The sequence below is a fragment of the Malania oleifera genome, chromosome 4, assembly GCF_029873635.1.
Source record: "Malania oleifera isolate guangnan ecotype guangnan chromosome 4, ASM2987363v1, whole genome shotgun sequence".
Lineage (NCBI taxonomy): Eukaryota > Viridiplantae > Streptophyta > Magnoliopsida > Santalales > Ximeniaceae > Malania > Malania oleifera.
The window spans coordinates 122,103,032-122,126,260 of NC_080420.1; the positions used below are offsets into that span (position 1 = coordinate 122,103,032).

General features: G+C 37.8%; 1 protein-coding gene across 13 annotated transcripts; it reads right to left on the reverse strand.

Moving 5' to 3' along the window:
- Positions 1–3,812: 3,812 nt before the first annotated feature.
- LOC131154125 (solute carrier family 40 member 3, chloroplastic) lies at positions 3,813–19,687 on the reverse strand. Of its 13 annotated transcripts, none has more exons than XR_009136338.1 (15): positions 19,256–19,687; positions 18,130–18,272; positions 17,956–18,019; positions 12,485–12,609; positions 12,293–12,382; positions 12,048–12,224; positions 11,868–11,942; positions 10,882–10,983; positions 10,677–10,794; positions 10,441–10,587; positions 5,567–5,673; positions 5,378–5,491; positions 4,812–5,113; positions 4,136–4,240; positions 3,813–4,045 (listed from the first exon to the last, which is right to left on the reverse strand). XR_009136338.1 is itself a non-coding variant. In XM_058106657.1 (14 exons), the coding sequence occupies exons 1-13, from the start codon at positions 19,402–19,404 to the stop codon at positions 4,820–4,822; spliced, it is 1,776 nt and encodes a 591-aa protein (XP_057962640.1). In that variant the 5' UTR covers positions 19,405–19,670; the 3' UTR covers positions 3,813–4,696; positions 4,812–4,819. The 13 variants fall into 13 exon arrangements, 3 of the variants coding, with proteins under 3 accessions (XP_057962640.1, XP_057962642.1, XP_057962643.1); XR_009136333.1 differs by having other exon boundaries at positions 18,130–18,343; XR_009136334.1 differs by having other exon boundaries at positions 4,136–4,696; positions 18,130–18,343; positions 19,256–19,685.
- Between the last annotated feature and the right edge of the window lie 3,542 nt (positions 19,688–23,229).

Genomic DNA, 23,229 nt, shown 5'->3' on the forward strand with positions numbered 1-23,229 from the left:
TTACTGATATGTCAAATCAAAATTTTGTTCATGAATTTGATATATTTTTTAATATTTTTTTTTACTTTACTCGATAACCAAACATGAAAATATGAATTCCTTGATAATTTTCTTTTCTTTTCCTAATATGTTTCGAGCTCCAAACGAAATCTAAGAAAACTTGTACTCAAAAAATCTTAACGGGCACATGATTTGTTTCAAAAGTCTAAAATTTATAAAGGATAGGGTTTTTCATCTATAAATTTCAACAGGATATATTTATAACCATTTAAAATTTTAAAAATAAAAAATAAAAATTACTCTTGCACAAAAACCCTAATTCACACTCTATTTCAAACAACTCAAACACAACATTTTAATAGTTGCCCACTTTCCTTTCTATGCCTTCTACCTTCTTGAGAGTGACTTTGAAAACAAACCTATTCTCTCACAAACACACGCACGTGCATGATAAAAGAGACAAATTACATAAACTATACCCCTTACAACTATAATTATAATAATTTATATTTGTATATCTTAACTTTTAGGTGCTTTGAAATTGAAAAAATATTTTTTTTTTTTTAAATATCAAAAAATATGAATTTTTTTTATGCTTTATTTTCAAGCGAAAAAAAATTTTAAAAGATACGAAATTTATGAACAAAATTTTGATTTTATACATTAATAATATCTAGTTTTTTCCTAATTCTTAATCATAGTAAAACCAACTTTGATTTTTTATAGTATTTAATTAGGAAAGAAAATATAATAAAAAATGAGTATTTTTCTTATTTTTATTTTCTTTTATTTTCTTTTCTTTTCTTTTCTTTCTCCAGACAAAATTTTTGATCTAAACAGACCCTTACGGCCTGCTTCGATCAAGGATTTACTTGAGAAAAAGAAAGGAAAGGAAATAAGGAGGAAACTTTTTTTCTATTATATTTTTCTTATATATTAGATTCTATTAAAAATAAAAGTTTATTTTTATATGATCAAAAATTAAAAAAAACTAAATATTAGTTATGTGTAAAATCAAAATTTTGTCCATGAAATTGGTATAATTTACTCTTCTCGATAACCAAACATAAAAATATAGATTTTTTAATATTTTCTTTTTCTTTTTTTTTTTCTTTTTCTAATATTTTTCAAGTTTCAAATGAAACCTTAGCAAAGTGATTTATCTTTTTAAAGAGAGGTTAAAAAATTAGGTCATGCTCTTCAAGAATGGTCCTCAAATCTCTTCATCCAATGAAAACATGTCAAAACTACATATAATATGGGGATACGAAATTCGGAGTACGAGTTTTTGGGGAAAGGAGACGACGTCGTACGGTGGGTTCTTGGAATGTCAAGGTTCCCTTCCTTCCTCCCCGGCGTGGGCGAGACGGGTATGTGCAGTTTTGACCAATCCGGAGCCCAATACACACGCACACACTCACACGCACACATATTCAGACGTGCATATAAACCAATAAGCTACATTCCCAATACCCCACCACGTCAACATTTTGGCATTAGTGGGTCGCCACTGGTAAATCTCTCTCCTTCCCCAACCAAAAATATATATATTAATTAAATAGTATAAATTATTAATTGTGTAATTAAAATATCTAAATTAAACATTAATGATCAACCTAAATTCATAATTTTTTGAAATTTTAAAAATAAAATAATGCCCTATTGATTTGAGTTAGACCTTAAGGACCCATTTATATCAAAACTTTTACTTGAAAAAAATATATATAATAAATGAATAATTTATTTTTCATTATATTTTTCTTTTATATTACCAAAAATAAAATTTTATTTTAATATCATTAACAATTAAGAAAAATTAAATATTTATAATATATGAAATCAAACTTTTGTTAATAAATTTGACATATTTTTATTATCTTTCTCACTTTTCTTGATAACCAAATATTAAAACATAAATTCCTTGATATTTGCGTTCTCTTTTTCTAATATTTTCTAAGTTTCAAAATAAAGCGTAAGAAACTATATGAAATTATAAAAATATAAAAAGAAAGAATAAATAACAAGATTTCAATTTTCTTATTCAATTATCAAGAAAAATAAATAAAAAATTAACTATATGGTGAATTAATGGACAATTTTTATTTCACTTGTCACTAGCTCTAACTTTTTCCAAACTTTTTAATCATATTTATACAAATTTTCATTTTGAATAACACATGATATGACAAGAAAAAAACACTATCCCTATCTTTGGATAAGCCTTAGATTTATATTTGTATTGAATTTGAAAAAAAAAATATTATGTAAAATTATATTGAAATTCGTCCAAATCTACCTAAATTCACATCCAAAGTCTGAAAGTCATGCTCCCAAACATAATATGTGTGTGCTTATGTGTGTGTTTTCCTTTTTGTTTTTATCTCCAAATACATGATCCAGGCCTGAATTACGTGTTCGAGGCAAACCCGAACCCATACATAGTGACAAATTGAAACCCTCTTGTATTAGGGGAATAGATGCCCAATCTCAATAATATCAGAATACCAGTGACAATGAAGGTCAAAAAAAATTGTCCAGAGGCAAACTGGTGAACAAATTGGGTTGTCCTTTGGCAAGAAGCACAGGCAAATTTTGAACACACTAGGTAGGGGATGTGGTTGATGGTCACATTTAAGTACCAGCGCAGCTAGGTGCCAGCTACATGAGCCTCCATTCCAAAACCTGCTATTATTTTTCTCTGCATTGAGTCATTTTCAATTGGAAAATGGTTCGGGTTACAGCCCACATGGCTCGTAACATTATGAGTTCACCTGATCCGTAACATCATCGGCCTACATGACAATATTAGAGAAAGAGAAAGGGCTGTAGGGCCCATGTTTCACCACATGAGATCATAACACGTGGCATTACTATTTCCAATTATATGAAATGGCGGGTGAGCTCATGAGGAGGACAAAGATTACCAACATTGATCACCACCCCATTTAATTCCAAATACTTCACTTCATGAGCATAAAAGCCAGTTTGTAAGTTATAAATTAAATCACAATGATTGTTTTGTCAAATATCAAAATATCATATTTAACAATGAAAAAACAACTATTCTGTCCTCTTAATCCTGTTTTCCACATGATTGTTCCTACCATTATTGTAGAATCTTGTTGGCTCTAGTTTTGTCCAATCAACTGTAGTTTTTTCAAACCCAAAAAAAATGAAATCATTTAATCATAAGCATGGGATTCACAGTGATCTATAATAATTCAGCCTACTCGAATCACATACAAACAATATAAATTGGGTGGCCCGACGCCCCAACTTGGTCCATGCTTAAAATCCTGCACATGAATCATCAAAACAGAAGCCTGCAATGATTTTATCATACACAGATCTTCCCTCAATTCATGTTGCTGTAAACTGTACAGAAGATGTCAGCCCAGTTCAACCCATGAAAGCCTCAGCCATTTGGGGATTAATATATAAATCCTGGCCTACCCTGCAATAATATCTAAGGTCAACTTTCATTCATCTCAAACCCCACATAGAGTATAGGGAACCATTTGCTTTGAAAATGGCTTCACCTTGAACCACATCATGTAGCCTAGGTGTTGTTTCCTCCTTTTCTCGTTTCTCCTCGACCAAGAAAAAAGTGGAAACAAGAAAACATCTTAACATCATCCATAAATTCTAGCCGGAACTCCCAGTCAGCATCATGTTTCCAAACAAATAATGACAATAAGGAGTCATGTGGAACTTGCTTCATTACACTCACATAAAATTATTATTTTCACAAGCAATCCACAACAATTGAAAGCGAAATCAACAAGACAGGATGAGGGAGAAGAGTGAAATAAGTCAAGAACAATTCACTGATGGAGAAAAGAATTTTTGTTTAATTGAATGCTTTACAAGTGTATCCACTCCTTTTTGCAGCTCTTATTGATGGAAATAGACTTTTGACTGATTGAATGTCTTACAAATGTATCCAAAACTTGTCACAGTTCAGGCCCCAGTGAAAATTTACACCCAATCTCCACTCAGAAGGGAAAATGGGTAAATGGTACTATCAGTCTAAATGAATTGACTCCTGATATAAAATAAAGGCAAGTTACAGAATACACAGGAAGCCTTTTAGCTATAGAAACAGACAGCAACAAAATGGGTTGCGACAACATACCTCAGGCTTCCTTGCAAAAATAAAATGTGGGCATTGTAAGACGTTGATATAACTTGGCTTTGATCAATGTTAAAATCTTTTGCATCAATGAAATTGCAGGAGCTACTGTAGGCCATATGAAGATGAAACAAGCAACGTAAGAAATCTAAATACCATTAAAATGCTAATCCATTCCAACTCACTCAAGCCGTGTTCAACTAAAAGGTTTACAAACCGAATAGAACCCAAAATTCTGTACTCATTTCAATTATTAACTAGATAAAAAAGCTCTAGGAAGCCGTGACCCAAGTGAATGATGAAAGTAAGAACTGTTACCACAACCCCAATTGGACCAGTCATATGGCCCTATTGTGAGAAAGAAATAATAACAGATCTCAGGACTTCAAGTTGAGAAACAGGAATTCAGGTTTCTCTACTTCAACAAGGATAGACAATATGTTGAAAAGCAATCCTGCTTGAGTTCGTCTCCAAACCAACCCTTCAATTTTCTTAATCTACACTATGGAACCTTTTCAAACACTTTACTTTTCATCTAAACCAATCCAGGACGAGACATAGCAACTGAAATACATCAGCAGCGATGCTGTTATGATCAAACATGAAAATCTTATTAAATGAATGGAAAAGAAATTATTGTAGACTAAACAGATTATAAATAGATACTGACAATACTTACAATGGGAATCAAAACTGAGGATCAAATGAGAAAAGATTTCTTTGTTCCTCAGTTGGACTCACTAACCATCGACAGAACATCCATGCTGCTCCAACCACCGATAAGAGTGATAGCATCATTAAAAAACCGAAATGCGAAATATCATTTGCAAATATTGCAACTCCCAACATTACAAACTCTGCCAAACTTGCAACAGAAACCTCTGTTGTCCCAATAAGATTTGCTTTGGATGATGGGATCCCAGTTTGAAGAATCTGTGCCCCTACAACATCATATGACATGTGTCCTAACCTTGATAACACCTGCATGTAAATTGCAACATTTTTTACTTCAGAGTTCAAAGCCTCATGAGAATACATTATATAAATAGAATTAACAGTCCTCAAATTGTGAAAGATCATAATTTACATCCAAACCAACATGGCATATTTTGAAAACTATAAATGCCGCAAAAGCCGTGTCATGCTAATTTCAGTAAAAAAAAAATTTTCGAACTTTTGCACAACAATTTCCCATAATTCAAATTAATACTAGGGAAAACCAAAAAAGGTTCAAATGATTCTTACAATCAAACACAGGAAGAAAAGAAGTGGAGTTTGCTGAGAAAGACAACCACTCCAATACACAGCAACAGCTACAGTGAGAAGTGAAGCCTGTAATATCAATCCAACTGCTCCAGCCTGGTATAAGAACACTGTGAGAAACAGAACAGAAAATTCTAGAAAATCAAAAGGAATATATATAGAAGAAGCAACCTTTAAAATACCAAGCCGCCTAACCAAATTTGATGACACAAATGTTGCAGCAATACCCATGAAAGCACATAATCCACTAAACCCTCCAATGATAGATGGATTTAGACCTGTAAAACAAAACCTGTAATATATTTGTAATTGACAAAGGAGAGAAAATTATACAATCCAAAGGCCAATGAAAGTTTCCACATGAGATCATAGGTGTTGTAGGTTTGAATTTTAAACAACCACCACAATAACAAACCAAGCCTTAAGCCCCACTAGGTAGGGTTAGCCACATGAATCCTTTTCCGCCAATAAATAAATAAATAAGAGGAAGACACCAAATGCTGACAAATCCCCTCCTCCAGGCCCCAGCTTGGACACAGGCAGATTGAACATATTCAACCAATTGAAAATCCACCATCAAGGTTCAAAGTTTCAGTTTGACAGTTTAAACTCTCAAACCATAACATTTAACTCTAAGAAGTAGACCTAGAAATATGTAATAAACGACCCCTTAAAATACACTATACATTCATCTGAGTCTGAAAAATTCATCCATACAAAGAGATATCTCAGCAATATTAAATTGTGCCACAAAGACACTTCAATTTTAGTATGCTTACTCCCTCACAAGATCCCGTAAAAAACCACTGTTAGAATACTCCTTCGGAGGTGGTTTTAGTAAAATTAAGTCCTGAATGATGAATAGGATTAAAAACTAATATCTGAATCTGAATGCTGAACTGTTCGCATTTGTTTGGTATTTTAAACATCAGAATATTTGTCCTTTTCCTTCTTAACCTGGCTAATGACGAGAACACTGTAACCAACAATGGTCAAAGGCCATAAGCCAATCAGGAAAAATCATCGCTTGAACCCAAATTAATCAACACTTTCGATGGCCTACATGAATCAATCAACCTTACCCTTGACCAACAATACACCACCCCCAACTTAACCTGCCGTGGCCACCTAGAGCCAAACAGGCATTTTATAGCCACCTTTCACCTACATGCACACTGCTAATCTTCATTAAAAGCCAATGCTAAGCCACATGGCTTGGTAATTGTTGCCAGAAAACTCAAGCGGGCGGTCAAATTTGTCAATAGTTGGTCACTGAAATCCACCGTTCGATCAGAAGGAAAACTGCAGTCACACTTATCAAAACAACTTGTCCATTATCTACTTCATGGAGAAATACCTTCAGCCAGGAGAAGGGGCTGCATCTTCTTCCTCCAGCTTTCTTCTCCACTGGAAAAACCCCTTTTTCTGCATTTCAAATATGTTTAATGGAAGAAGTCATCATAGATCAGAGGCTAGCCCAGGACAAGAAACAGAACAAGCGAGTCAAAACACAAGACAGTGACAGCGACACTCAAAGCAGTTGTGCTTGTGCCAATAATTCTCAAAGCTTAGCAGTTCAGTACAATTCTTTAAGCTGCCATGCTTATGCCAACACTGCATGGCAATGCAAGAAGGGAGTTTTTATGTGGATTTGAGCTCTCACCAAAGGAAGAGACGATTGGACAAAAAAAGGTATGGAGATGGTAGGGTATGGTCATGGATCTGAAATGGGGGTAGGGAGAGAAGATGGCATAGCTGTCCACTTCCCTGGCCAGGGGTGAAGTGTGGAGGAGAGACAAGGATGAGAGGGTACGTGTATTCATATAGCCTCAGAATATTTAAGTTAAAACTTAAGTCCGAGAGAAAAGGAGGTGTTAAGAAGACTAGTAATAAATATTTTCAAAAAAGATCAGTTCACTCAATGGTTCAAATTTAAGAGGTTGTTCTTATTAAGCAGCTATTAGGAGGCACACAAACAGTCAATATACCATCAATCTTACAAGCAGAGTAAGTGGAATTTGATGAAAGTGCTCTTTGTTAATCTCTATTACAGAAGTCCAAACTATTACTTCATGGTTTGAGGTGGTTAGCCAACAAAATTTGTTCATATAGCTGCCCTATTTAAGTGTAGATTCATGCATATTATGGTGGACTGGGACAACTCTGTACAAGACTCGTGTCTATTTACAAAATTAAAACTAATGAAAAAAAAGTAGGTGGAAAACAGGGCAAGTTTCATATACATGTAAAGCCCATGATCAAGTCATCAGTTTTAGAGCTACCCAAGCCTTATATTGCTTTTAGTTTCTAGGACCTATAATATTACTTCAGATAATATTTAGCATATTCATGGTCTGCCATAGTTATGCTAATGCTCCAAAACATGTTTTCCATTATGTTCTGATTTTTGGACTTCACCAATAGAGCAAAAGAAATTTATAATGAGTTTTTCAGCAATATTTGTTGTATTTCATGCCATTTTGTCTAACCCCAACTCATGTTACACGCAAGTACACAACTGATATTAAGACCAGTATAGATACTCTAAGCCATACAAATTCTTCACATGAGAATCATGAGTGCATGGGGAACAGAGTGTACTACCCCTCCCATACAGGTGATGCTATTCATTACAAGAGCTTTTTCACAGGAACCTTCACAAGAGGTTGGCGCACCAACGTGTCAAGTGACTTTTCAACAAAGCAAAGTTGCGCATTACCCTTTTTTGCCTCTTTCAATGCTCTCCCTATTTTCACTTTTCTTGCCCCAACTCCACCAGAACCCTCTTCAGAACCAACCACATCTCTGCGCGCTTCTGCTCCCACTAATGGTTGAAGGGAATTGTAGTTTTAGCTTTTCTCTTCCTCAGGTACTCCCACTACCAATACAGATCCCAGTGTCACATGGTAGGAGAGCAAGGTGCAGCAGCTGGTGCAGGTGAAATAAAGACTATTGATGTTGATGGTGGCATGTCTTGGTGATTGGTTGGATGGACCGATGAAGAGCATCAACACCAAGGAGATGAACTTGATTTCATAGACAGACCTGGGATGCTGTTCCTGCTATTTTTTTCCTGGTGATGTTCACATTGACGAGCAGAATAATGGTGACTAGCCTTCAATGATTATAATTTCCAGCAAGGTAAAGTGGGGTATATTTGCCATGTCCAGTGGGTGATGTCAGGTAGGTTTGGCTGGTCTTTTATAGCAAAAGAAATTTTCATTAATAGGAAGAGAATTTACACGAGGATGAATGAGAGGTGCAGCCAGCATTGCTTTAGTTTCAGGAGGATGCCCCGCCTTGATCAGTGCTAGTGACTTGGGAACTTGCATGGAAGGCGAAGCAAAAGAAGAACAAAAAAAGGTGGATTTGCAGAGATGTTGGGGTTATTTTTGACATTTGAGCATTTTCTGCCTGAAGATGGTGAGTTTGATTTCTGGGGGCAGTCAGCAGCTGCTGCAAGAGAGAAGAGAGAGCAGGGGAGGGGCAGCTGTTGCGAGAGAGAAGCCAGAACAGGGGAGGAGCATCATGCGCTGGTCAAGGGGGTGGTAGCACATGCTTTCCCCTCATGCCCATGACTCTTCCAAGAAGGATCACCCCATGATAAAAAGCATTTTCCTAAACCAAAACCCAAAGAAAATCATCCCAAGAGCCAAAACTAAACTACACCCTACAAAAAAATAGTTGAAAATCAACTTCTATGAAAAGATAGTTGGACAAAGTAAATTTAAACTTAAGTTGCATGTGAAGATAGTCACACAAAGTAGATGAATATCAAGACCATTAACACGGTTATCTCCAAAACAAGAAACTCTCGGTAGATACAACCATGGTCTTAAATTTCCACGAAATTATCGAAATTTACGTTGAAAATTTTCGATTTCCATCACCCTCGAAATTGAAATGGCAGTCGATTTCCATCTTGCATAATTTCTGTCGAAATCTCAACGAATCATCCGAAATTTATCGAAATCTCGAAATTTTAGTGAAACTTGTCGAAATTTGAACTTTGCAATGAAATTTCCCCATATTAGTGTGCGTCCAGTCTCACATCATCTCTATGAGCAGTTCCAAAGCCAGTATAAGATCCTCTTAGTTCTCTCTCCTAGACACCTAGGTTTTGAGGATGAGTTCTCTAACATAGTATCAGAGCTGGGCCTTGGGCTGCTATGCTCCTCCGTGGATTGGACTTCTCCTCGCCTCATTTCCCCCCATGGGCTCTCCTCCCTCATTTCCCCCATAGGCTCGAGGGGGAGTATTAGTTTGCGTCCAATCCCACATCATCTCTGTGAGCAATTCCAAAGCCAGTATAGGATCCTCTTAGCTCTCTCTCCTTGACACCTAAGTTTTGAGGATGAGTTCTCTAACACCCTAGAATGCAAATGAGAGATTTAGGAGTGAAGTGAAATTTCTCTCTTGATTTATTTCATTTATTTTTATCGAAACAAAAGATTATTACAAGTGCTTTCGAAATTATATGAAAAAGTAAACTTACAACAACATTTTATTTAACCATTCATGTCTAAATAATCATTATTTGTATAATAAATAATATTTAAATGATTTATAAATTTCATTTGTATTAACTGATTCACTAAATATGTTTAATAGACATTATCTTACAAATATGTTTGATGCACATATTATATTACAACTTCTCCACCTCAAACACAACATAGATGTATTTACTTATAATATATTAGTCCAAAAACTTACATTATCATGTCTATTAATCATTTCTAAAGTTTTACAAAAGAATTCCATGCTTTTCTACTTATTTCCATTATTTTTTCAAATCGACATCAAAATCAAAATTTCCGTCGAAATTTCTGTACTTTTGGAGCTTCGAAATTTGAGTCGAAATTGAAATTTAAGACCTTGGATACAACGAATGGTGACAATTACAAGCCAATTTAGCTTGATGTGAACTCACTTCAACACCAACACAATCATGCCCTCGTAGGCTCATAACAGGTCTAAACCTAATGAGAAGGAAGGTCTTCCAGAGAAACAGCAGGTGAAAAAGCAAAAGGTAGGAACATTACCTCGTTGAGTTAAAAAGGCTGTCATCAAACCACCCGGTGTGAGAACAACATTGAAGTAAAGGAGAACATAGGCTAAACTTGCAGGAAGGACAGGCTGCTGCACGTATTCCAACCATCCCTGCTTGATAGCATCCATGCCTATTTCCACTGGTCATCAAGATGTTGGGTTTAGTAAATATAGCGTTAGTAACATTTATTTTTTTCATCAAAAAAAGTCAGGAGTAAACAAGTTTGACCTAAACTTTCGTTGTCAGGAAGACAGCCCTCGCTGAAAGTTTTGCAACAGGCCTGTGGAGATTTAGTGCGGTCAAGAACTCCAGTAGAAAGCTTGTTGGTTAACCATGTGAGACAAACCTGGCATCAGGTAAGGAGTCTAAATAAAGACGAAGAGAATTACTTGCAACCAAGCACCCTAACTGGAGCAGATAAAAAACCAATTACCACCACAGGCAAAGCCCATATCATGAAACCAGCAGCAAGCTTGAGGCAGGTCACTGGATCATATTTAGATAGAAGAATGCCAAAGAGTGACGCTCCAGCTATCTGTGATCACATAAACTTTTACGTATCTTAACAGGGAATATTTCATAAATCATAAAAGATAACTATGATGAGAAACTGAGAAAATAAACTAACTTCATTTAATGGAAGCTGCTGTAAAAGAATCACAGCGAGTACAGTATGTAATTTTACACCACACATCAATGTCAGCAATTCAAGCTAAAAGACATCTATGAAACTCTTGAAACAGAAATTGGGTGTAAAAAACTAAAATGAAGCAAGTTTAGCACCACCACAAAGAATATATAAGTGATTGCATGAATGTGTGCACAAGGACTTAAAATTTTATTTCAATGCAAATTTTGATTTTGATTAAAAGAAACAACAGAAACTTGCAGCAAATTATGGAAATTACATATAAAAGTTTTGGGAAATGTTAAAATAGATGATTGTGCACAATTTAGAACCAAATAAATGGAGGGAAATACAAACATGACAAGTTCATATAGTATGTGGGGGGCTTATAAATTGCATATCACTAACCATGAAAAGGAAGTCAATAAAAAATAAAATAAAAACAAAAACATTGAAATCATTGCAATGCTCATCAAACATTATTTGTGATGACTTATTGTGATGTAAAAAAAAAAAAAACTTATTACTGAATTTAATACCAAATCCTGTATTATGCTATCATCTTAATCTTAAGACTCATTGAAAATACTTCAGCCACGTTAGTGTCTTTGGCTCAGACATGTGGGTTTCTAAAAAAATAGAATAAAATAAAATAAGCAGTGCAGTTGTAAACAACAAAGAAATGAACAAATTAACTTTCAAAAGCTCAAAACAAGGTCAAGAAGGCTACATAATCTAAAAACAAAATTATTATCTCTTTGAAGGTAATGATCAGAGAACATAGCACACACCTCACAAAAAAGATCAATTCGGCTGAGAACAGCATTTGCCTGTGCAAGGGCAATTGGCCTATTCGTCCCTGCTAGCTGTGGATGCGACAATAGTGAATAAGAAAATGACGTTTGTAGAAGTGAAGTGGATTAGCAATCACCACATACCAAGGAAACAAGGAAAGCACAAAATGGCATTACCAGCACAACCCAATCACGCTCCATAGCAACCCCCAATGCCAATCCAGACAGTCGCTCAACAGCTCCAGCCAATACTAGTACAACAAACCAAGGTCGGAAAAGCAGAGAGGATGCAATAGTTGGGGGGGCAGTGTGGGCATTAATAATCATTGCTACAGATAACAACTGAGCAGCTGCCTGACAACAGCACTTCGTATTAGAAAAACATTTTACAGAAAATAGTCCTGATCCTTGGAAACAATTACCTGGACAAAACTTAAACAATTATAAGCAGGTACTCTGGGGAAACGATCCATGAATTTGCCAACCAAAGGGCCCCCAACAACTATTGCAAGCTGTTTCATATGAAGCTTATTAGAAAGTTTATTCAGCCAGGCTTATGCTATATGCATAATTTATCTATATGGCATAATTTATCCCATTGAACATATTGCAACCTTGGTGAAGAAGCCAATGACTGCTACTGGTAGGAGGCTTGGATGAATTAATGCAATAGCAGCAGGCCAAGCAAAATTCCAGAGCTGCTCCACCATATTCCCAGCTAAGCAATTGGCATATAAAGCTGGAAAGTAGATACCCTTCAGATTAGAAACTGGCACATAAGGCTGGCTAAGCAACTGGCACATAAAGCTGAAAAGTAAGTGTCCTTCAAGTTTAGAAGTCACATTTAGAAACTATTCATGTGATCAAACATCAACACAGTACAGTTTTAAGAATAAAATCAGAATGGGAATTTATTGTTAAACAAAGATAAATTGCAACCAAATTAGAGGAAGGATCCATGATTTGCCAGAATATTGCCAGACATAAATGCATAGAACACAATTGAGCTTCTAATTACAAAGGCACAGGGGCACTGAAAATACTGGGTAGAAATAAAAAAGGATTCTGCATTCACAACGAATGTCAGAAAAATGCAGCATGTGGAACTACACACGTATGATGTCTACGGAGCATGAAACACACAGCAACTTTTGAGCTAGAATACTGTGAAGGAATGCCAGAGAATTTATTTGCCACCACAAAACTGGGTTTAAATGATAGGTAATAAAGGGGAATGCCCCCAATATAAAAATCAGTATTGTAAAGCAAGGAAGGAAGCATAGATAATACAGGGGAATGCCAGTTTGTTTCATGAGTATGAAAGAAGTGGTTTCTAGAAGGCCTATAAGGACCCTCATTCCCCTGGCATGGAAATACATCAAGGCAGAAGTCCTTAAGAACATCCCGAGTTCAAATAACATTTTTCACATTTGATAAAAAGATAAATGGCAGGAACCACCCTTACGGTAATTTTGGCACTTAACACCTCAAGCTTTAAAAATGCATTGCATTTCATCGAGGTTACATATATCCGCAATTATCCCTTCGCTGTTGATTTTGCCGTGGATAAAGTGGTCTCATAGTGACATCCTTTACTAAATGTTTTAACCTTACCATTACAAACAAATAATTTTAATTTGAATATCAAGTATGAACTATGAACAAACATAAACATAATAATGATCATTCATACATCCTAGACCCATATTCCAAAATATTAAATTTTATAGTCGCTTATGGTCCCCCATCTAAACAATGAATACGCACATTCATCTCACCAAAACCTCACTCGCTTAATGTTTTTTATATTTGTAATAGTAAATGCATGAAATTACCGCTTTGCCTTACATTGTAGAATTGACCAATGTCAAACTTGCATGTGCACAATTTTAAATTATATGTTAATTATATTATGTTTGCATTCTCACAAGAGATCAAGGTTAGAGATACACACACCTGGCGCATTATCCGCCGATCTCAATCCCAGAATATTCTAGAGAGTCTTGGCCTGGTAAGCCCGAATCAAGGTTTGCTAAAGGGATTCCTAACCACTTAGCCTTTTCATAGCTGCTAAAGCGTCCACACGTGTTATTGGTGACACATGTTTCTTTTTCTTCCCTCACCCTATGTGTCAATTGTCATGAACCTACTGGCTCCTTGTTACTTTTTCATTAATTGAGGCACAATTTGGAATTCTCTTATGAGTGGATGACACCTCACACCCTTTTGCCTTTTCCCAACCCACTCACTTTAGATTCCCCACTAGTTCAAGGAATCCCTTCAACCATTAAAATACTTTCACATTTACGCTTGAGCTTCTAATTGCCTGATTCTTGTCTTTGGGCTCTCTCCAAAACATCCACCGCTTGTGTACAACGAAAACCCTCCTTCCCTCTCAAGACCCCCCTTCACATTTTGGAGATTTTGCTAAGAAAACTCCTCGAAAATCATAGAGGGTTCGTACTGCAGGGTTAAAGCCCCCACACCCCTGAAGGAGTCAATGATGGAGTTCAGAATCCCCAAACAAACAAGCCCCTAATGAAGTCAATCCCCTTACGAGAGTGAAGTCCCCACACAAACAGCAATATTTTTATTTTTTTTTCATTCCCTGGATCAAATTAAAATTTGTTTGTTAAATCTTACCTTGGCTAGGAGTTAGAGAAGAGTGGATTTCTGGGATCATTTGCAGCAGTTCAATATCCATCTTAAAGGAGGACTGAGACTGACACTCATCCTCTTCTATTTCGACTTCTTAAGTGTCTTGAGTAGTTGATTGCCAAAAAGGACTCAGAACACCTGTAGTCATCGATGGAACATACTGATTCAAGATCTCAAACTGCTTTCCAAGGGTTAAGGAACTTGGTTGAAAGCCTTATATCTCTTTTCATCTTTGTTTAATATATGGCCAAATGTCCCTTGTTTCTGCAAATAAAACACTTATCTGGCCGTTGAACTTTTTAATTTTGAGGAATGAATTTATTCTTCATCATTTTCTCAAACTTGAAATTTTTGAAATGGTGCTTCTTCTTCCTTGGGCAGAAGCAATCCTTCATGAGGAGATCTGGACACTCACATACCGCGGCAAGCTTCTTTCCTGTAGATATGATATTATCAATGAATTTATTTTGATTGCACATTTTCTCCAAAGTAGAGAATTTTGATAGAGTTCTCTTAGCGAACAGGTCTAGACTACAACTCCTATGTTGTGCAAAAGCTTTGATGACTCATCTCCTAACAGGTCTGGTAGGGAGTATTGTTTAGGTTTATGCCATCCATACTGTTGATAGCAAGAATCTTCTAGATATTTGATTTTAGTGCTTCATTAAATCCTTTCTCTTGAAGGAAGAAAATCTTCTCATGCTTGGTCACTAAGGGCTACCCCTTATAGGTCCATGAGCCATGTAGGCCATGAGCCCCTCAAGGGTGTGGACTTGTCTAACTTGGGATTGTCAGTACTCATCAAGGTTTATCCACCATCCTTGTAGCCTGCGTTGTAGCCTTGCTATGAGCTTATGAATAACCTTCTCCAAGGTAGCTTGAGGTTGTTGCAATTGTGTTGTACATCACATCACAAGAACATTTGATAAATTTGCCATGCCTTGTGGAGTGTCCTCCATCTGTCAATGAGTCGTGGAAATGTTGAAAGGCGAAAGGTTTTTTCCACTACATCTTCTACAATTGGTTCTGTGGGTGACTCTTGCATGAACATCAAACTAATAAGAGGAAAGTTCTTCCACGGAGATATCTGGGACAGGGAAGAATTGTAATGCCTGGGTGAGATTTTTGAGAAATGAGGCAAAAGGATTCAAATTTCCAACAAGGAAACAATTAAATTGGAACTTGAGAGGCTCCAACTTCAGGATCAGCTGCTGCTAGCTCATGCACCATGGTTGGTGGTTCTAGTTGTGTTCTTGGTGGCAGATTCTTTGAGGCTTGTATAAGGGTACATAGAATGGTAGATTACTTAATTTGAAGGGGTTGACAAGAGCATCCAAACTGCTAATGATTGGAGTTGTTGGGGTTGTTTTTGGAAAGGGGTATATGAAATTGAGAAGATGAGTGGAACTCCACTATTAGGTCCTTGCTCCTTTCTCTCTATTCTCCTAAGCTCTTAACTATTTTGAGGTGGATTGCATGGAAATAATAGCATAGAGATCTCTCCTTCCCCTTCCTAATGTCTGTTATATGCTTCCTAGCCTATATCTTTGTGGTGTGCTCTCTTTTTGGAAACTCCAGGTTACCCTGTTTTTACTAAAAATTTCTTTTGTTTGCATCATCCACAATTCACATTTAACCATTTTTGATGCACAAGAATGTCTTCATAGAATCTAAATGACTTTTCGTGCAGGGGCTAAATGAAAATACATGAAATTATCACTTTGCCCCATGTTTATTAAACCTGGACTGGACCAGCCAATTCAATCAGATTCAATTGGAACCGGCCACGAGACTGGTTCAACTACCTCTTCAGGCCCAGTTCTGAAGAGAACCAGGATCGAACCGAACCAGCCGACCCGGTCAAAACTGTACTGACCAGCCCTAAACCAAGTTTGTGGTTGGGTCAACCTGTGTCTCTAATAACGTATTTAATGAAAAAAATTGATGATGCATTTTTGGATAAGGAGAGTCTTGAACCTGGGACCTATTGTGTCATAAGTGAGTGAGTTGTCACTATCTTCTCGTATAGCTTGAACATGCCACACATAAATATATATTATACATATGAGATTATCCATGGTATAATAATACTGTAAATAAAGGCAGCTTGTACTTGCACAAAACAATTTAAGTAAGTCTGATTAATTTTCAGTTGATTCAAAATCTCCTTTTTTGTTTTAATTTTTTATTTGACAAATATTAATAATAGTTATAATTAGTAATAAGTTCCAAGAAGCTTTTAAAAAATAAAACTTATATAAATTTTATTTAATTTGTTACTAGTAATTAACTTTATATTGCAATTGATTATTTTGACTAATATATTTAAAATATATTTCACATCAACCTAATATTATTTATAAACAATACTTATAAATAAACATAAAAATATAATTATATATAATATATATCATGCTACCTAGTTCGACCACCAGTTTGACACACTAGTCCAACTGATTCAACCGACCTAGTGACTTTACCATGTTGGCCACCTTCCAATCTTTAAAATCATGTTTTGCCCTACATTGTAGAATTAAATAACGCCAAACTTGCACATGCACAGTTTTAAATTAGTTAATAATCATACAATCATATTGTGTTTGAATTCTTGCACGGGGCCAAAACTAGCAGCCCTAATGTTGTGATGTTCTAGATAGTATTGGCTTGGTGAGCTCGAATAATCAAGGTTCGATAAAGGGAGTAATGACCCAATAGCCTTCTCTTAAACTACTCAAGTGTATGCAACATGTCATTTGAAACACATGTTCCTTTTCCTTCTCGCTTACCCTAACTATGTGACATGACCTTAATGGCCCAATAATTTACCAACATTTCATTGATTGAGATGTGACATAACATTCTCTTATTAGAAGATAGCATCTTACCCCCTTATGTGTTTCCCCTATAAATACCTCAAACATTCTTCGACAGGGCACTTTTTCCTTTCCTATATAACGACTCTCAATCACTCTTCAATGGAGGAGCTCTTCGACACTTATGTATTCAAGCTTGCTTTGAACTCTGCACTAGTTTAGGGAATCCTTTCAACCATCAAAACACCTTGATCTTACCCAATCAATGCCTAAGCTTTTTTGGGAGTTGCCTAGTTCTCCTCTTCGGCCCCTCTCTTAAACATCCATTATTTGTGTGAAATAAAAACTCTCCTCTCTCAAGAACCCCCTCCAAAGTTGTCAAAGGGGTATTCACAACCACACACACACACAACATGCTCAGCCAAAGGGTATTATAGACTTCTCATTTTTCATCAATAACAAACTTGTGGTATAAAAAATTATATGGCAGATAAATTGCACTTTTAGGCAAGCCCCTATACCAAAAACCTCGAGGGAGTAAAGGAATGTTTGTTAAATTTATTCTAAAAATATTCATTGTTCCCATGCTCTAAAACAAGAACAGAGTATCGCACCATACAATCCTGCTGGATGGGCAGGAATTGCAGCAAGGGTGTGCTGCTCCTCCTCTGATAGAACCTGAAAAGTGAACAATGGCATGATGAGAGGATATTCTGTCAAAGAAAAATAATGAAGTACAAGAATATTGAAATCAATAGGGAGAATTAGTTGATAGCTATGAGACATACAGGCAATGTCGTAAAAATACTGTCTATATAAGTGTCTTCAGTTAGTAAATTCAAGGATTCGCTCTCAATAATATCAGGTTTGATATGGACAATTGGGACTGAACAACTAGAAGCAATAGTTGGCAAATCTTCCTGGTCCTCCCCTTCAGTATCAATATGGTTAAAATCTATATCAGTATCTGTTATTGAACATCTTGAATTGAAAATGTCCAACCTGTAGCCAAAGAATAGAAATAAATTAAAAAATTTGCCTTATATATAATTTTCTTGTGGGTCAAGTTTCAATAGCAGTAACATAGGAGCATAGGTAAACGGGTTCAAATACCACCATCTAACCTTTGAATATCCCAAAACAAATTTGCAGCTAATAATAAAGAAGGCTCCACAATATCAAGCACAAGTACATATGGGAAATTTCACACTAGAGCCTTATTGGAATCTGTTTCCATAAATTCACCATCGCAGCCGCTAATGCTAGTACAAATTCTTGCACAAATACAACAATCAATGTTACTTCTTGTGTCTTCTCAGCATAAATCTAATATTGCTATAAAACATAAACAAAAGGTATTTCAAAAGCGCAGTCCAGAATTGATGAATACCAAAGCACAAATAAACATAACATTGACATGACTACTCATGAGGCATGAATAACAGTCAACTTATGAACATAATAGTAGCAGTGATGAATTTTTGGCTGTTTGACATAAACCGATTTATCACTCAAATAGACTTTTCAATTTTATTGACACACAGGCCTTTATCGGAGCTCCCATTTTGCATTTAGAATCACTCAACCTAATCAACCATTAATTCCAACTACTTCACAACATATTTTTCAAGCAAACCAATGATGCAACACCACAAAACCTTGATTAACAACTACATAATAAAATTATTAACTTTCTATGATGTTCTGGGTTCTCGTAAGTCTACTGCAAAATTCATACGTTCAAACAAACCAATTTCTATTCAAATAAACTGCTACAAATGCAGCCTAAAAAAAGATATAATCCTCCGTTTGGCTGCTAAAAAGACTAGGAATAAACAGAGAGTCACGTGATATGTTACATGTGATATGTTACAGTGCCCCTTTATTTCCTCATATTTTTCTTTTCTTTCTCACCTTTTCTCGGGAACCAAACGGCAAGGAGCACTGGGAAAAAAACCCCGGCGGGAAGCGAAACGGCGTCGTAGTGTAGATGGGGCTCGACGGAGAGGGAAGGTACCAAAGAGAACCGAAGGCGGGGGACGAGAGATGATAACCACACCCATGGGTGACGACGATGCCTCGAGTGCCCTGCCCTGAAGGACGGCGCGTGGACTCGCCTACTCATGCAGACTCCGGGAGAATAGTGGGAGGTCGTAGCAGCTCAGAGAAATGATGGTGCCTTGGGTTCGGATAAGGGCTCGCCGGACGTCTCCGAAAGTTTCCCTTATCCGATTGGCACGAGGCCTCGCCGGTGAGCGATGCACGGGGACTCTGTCTTGCGGAGGAGCTGAGCTGGTGGCCTTTCTTTGTCTTTGGATGACTCAGCACGGAAAATTAAAACTGCCTATCAAAAATAAAATAAACCTAAAATATAAATGAATAAGGTTAGCGTGAAATTTTTTTTAAAAAAAAAAATTAATAAAAAATAATTCAAAGATTTGGTCTTGTGTTTCGCCTCTTTGACTCCTTGTAAGAGGTTTAGGATTAAATCTCCTTAATAAGCATCCTCTTTTAAGTTCTATAAATGGGTGAGGAGTTTTCGAGATAGGAGTTGGGGGAGGGTGGTCGTTGCTATGTGTCACGGGTTAAGCTTGTTCAGGGCATGATGCTTGCCTATGACCGCTTATCTCGTGTGTTTGGGATGGGTTTCCATCATGTAAATACTAGTGTAGGGTTACTTTCTAGTATTTCTTTCATTGTAAGCCAAATAAGGCAGTATGACTCCTCGGTCACTTTGATGTTTCCTAGTGCTAGAGTGAGAATGGCCTAGAAAGCTCTTTAGGGGAGGGTGAGTGTTCATCAATCATTGTAAAACTCACTAGCAATTGTCAACGTGCTTAGCCTACTTGCCTCCCTCGCTAAGTACAACATGTCAACGGAGGATTTGTTAATGAATTACGTTTGCTTCAATATTTACTGCTTGGTTGCCACGGCTTTCATGAATTGATTATTATTTCCGCTGCTATCTGATTGAATGTTAATGAAAGTGCTTCGTGGATGAATGTTGGTAAACAAAAGGCTGGCTAGTTAAGCAAGAGTGCTTTAGCTAGCGCCGCACGGCCCTTCACAACGGTGTGAAAAAGGCGGACCGTGACATTTGGTATCAGAGCCCAAGTCGGTGACACTTGGTGAGAGCCCAAGGTTGAGTTGCTACGTGAATTCGATTGCCTTCGTTGTTGGGTTTGGAAAGCTTTGGTAAGTGACCATGGCACCAAACAATGCTGAGAGGATCAGCGTGCTGGAAGCACAGGTTAAGGAAACAACCAACACTGTGGCCGCGGAGGTGGCCCAGATGAGAGAACTTGTTGATGAAGTGAGGGGATCACAAAAACATCAAGCAGGTTTGATAGGCGACATGTCAGAGGACTTTCGCCACACAGTGGAAACTTTGCAAGCCCGGATGGCAGATCTGGATGCAAAGGTAAATGTGATGGTTCTTGCTATGGGGAACTCCAACACTCCGGGAGTTAGCAAAACCAAGGTGCCAGAACCCAGGACGTATGGGGGTGCCCGAGATGCCAAGGAGTTAGAGAACTTCTTGTTTGATGTGGAGCAGTACTTTCGCGTTGTGAGGATGGCCTCAGAACAGGCAAAGGTGGATACTGCAACCATGTACTTGGTTGGTGATGCCAAACTGTGGTGGCGTACCAAGTACAGAGAAATTGAAAATGGAAGCTGTGTGATTGATAGTTGGGCAGACTTGAGGAGAGAGCTCAAGGCCCAATTCTTTCCTGAGAACGTTGAGTATAATGCAAGGAGAAAACTGAGAGATCTCAAGCATACGGGGTCAATCAGTGACTATGTGAAACAATTTTCTGCTTTAATGTTGGATATTCGGGATATGTCGGAGAAGGACAAGTTGTTCTATTTTCTAGAGGGGATGAAACCGTGGGCAAGAACTGAACTTCATAGACAAAGGGTTCAAGACTTGTCAACTGCACAAGCGGCTGCAGAACGCTTGACAGACTACGCTGGTGATGAGACCACTTCGTCCAAACGGTTTGGCGGAGAGGGAAACGGTGGAAAGTCTTTCAAGAATGGCAAACCCAAGAGTGGGGGAGCCGACCCTAATTCATCAACCTCACAGGAAGCTTCGTCGTCTCGAGGGTTCAACATACCCAATGTAAAGGGGAAGAGTAAAATTGAGTGTTTCTTGTGTCGAGGTCCTCATAGAGTTTTTGAGTGCCCTCACAAAGCATCACTTAATGCCTTACAGGCTTCTATTGCAGAATAGGCAGTGGAAGACGATGGGGAAGAGGATGATGCCCCGAGGGTGGGTTCAGTGCGGTTAATGAACGCATTGGAAAAGCAGGCCAAAATATCGAAAGTTACACAAGCAAAAGGGTTAATGTTTGTGGACTTGAGGATAAATGGGAAGAGTACTCGCGCTATGGTGGATACGGGAGCTACTCATAATTTTGTTTCGCAGTTGGAAGCAGGAAGACTCAACTTATCCTTAGAGAAGGATACAGGAAGCGTGAAAGCAGTTACCTCTGTAGCCCAGCCTACTCTGGGAGTAGCCAAGCAAGTGGTTATAAAGCTTGGACAGTGGGAAGGTCATGCGAATTTTACAGTGGTGCCATTGGATGACTATCCAGTCATTCTAGGAACGGAGTTCCTAATGGGGACGAGGGCAGTGCTAATGCCTTCGGCTGGTTCCCTGTGTCTGATGGGAGATCACTCGTGCATGGTGCATGTCGTTGCAATGAAAGGAGACGAAGGGAAGTCCCTTTCAGCCATACAACTCAATGAAGGATTGGGTCAGGGTGAGCAGACACGTCTAGCCACGGTGGTGGTAGACAAAGAAGTAGGCCAAGAGCTGGAGCCTACGACCATCCAAGCGGTGTTGGATGAGGATAAGGAGGTGTTGCCGGATAAGCTGCCTCACAATTTGCCTTCACGACGTACTATGGAGCAAGAGATCAAGTTGTTATCAGGAGTGAAACCACCTGCTAAAAGGCCATGTTGGATTGCGCCTAGAGAGATAGTAGAGTTGGGGAAGCAACTTGATGAAGTGGAAGCGGGATGTGTTCGCCCTTCCAAAACACTGTTGGGAGCATCGGTGTCGTTTCAAAGGAAACATGAAGAGCATCTACGGAAGGTGTTCGACAGGCTGAAGGGAAACAATCTGAATTTGAAGAAGGAGAATTTCTCTTTCGCTCGGCGGAGCAACAAATTCCTTGGTCAAGTCGTTGAACAAGGTCGTATCCGGAGGGGTATGGAAAAGGTAAGGATGATTCAAGAACGGAAGATCCCCACAATAGTGAAGGAGTTGCGTTCCTTTCTTGGCCTTACTAGTTTCTACAGGAAGTTCGTTAAGGGGTATTCGCGGAGAATGACTCCAATGACAGGACTACTGGGGAGGTATTATTGGCCGCACACGCGGGATGATGTGGTTGATTATACCAAAACTTGTCTCACTTGCCAACAAGACAAGGGGAAGCGGAAGAAGTATGGTACTTTCATGGCCGCACCAAAGTACTGTTCGGCAGAGGGGACGACACAATTGTTCCTTGTGACTATTGTGAGACATTGGGGTTTTCCCCAAGTTATTATTTGTGACCAAGATTTAATGTTCACTGACAACTTCTTAACAGAGTCTTTCAGGATATTCAGGTCACACCTTGACATCTCTTTGAGTTATCATCGACAGATAGACGAACAGATGAAGAGATTCAGAGAGCTGCTAGATGAGTACTTGTGCCATTTTGTCAACGACAACCAGAAGAATGGCGTGCAACTACTTGATGTGGCTCCATTCTGTGGCAACGCCCAAAGGCGCTCAACTACCAACAAGAGCCCTATTGAGCTTGTTACAGACCAACTGCCGCTGTTACCTCACACAGTGGGCGAGCCGTAAAGACGAAAGAGTCCCAGGGTGTACATCT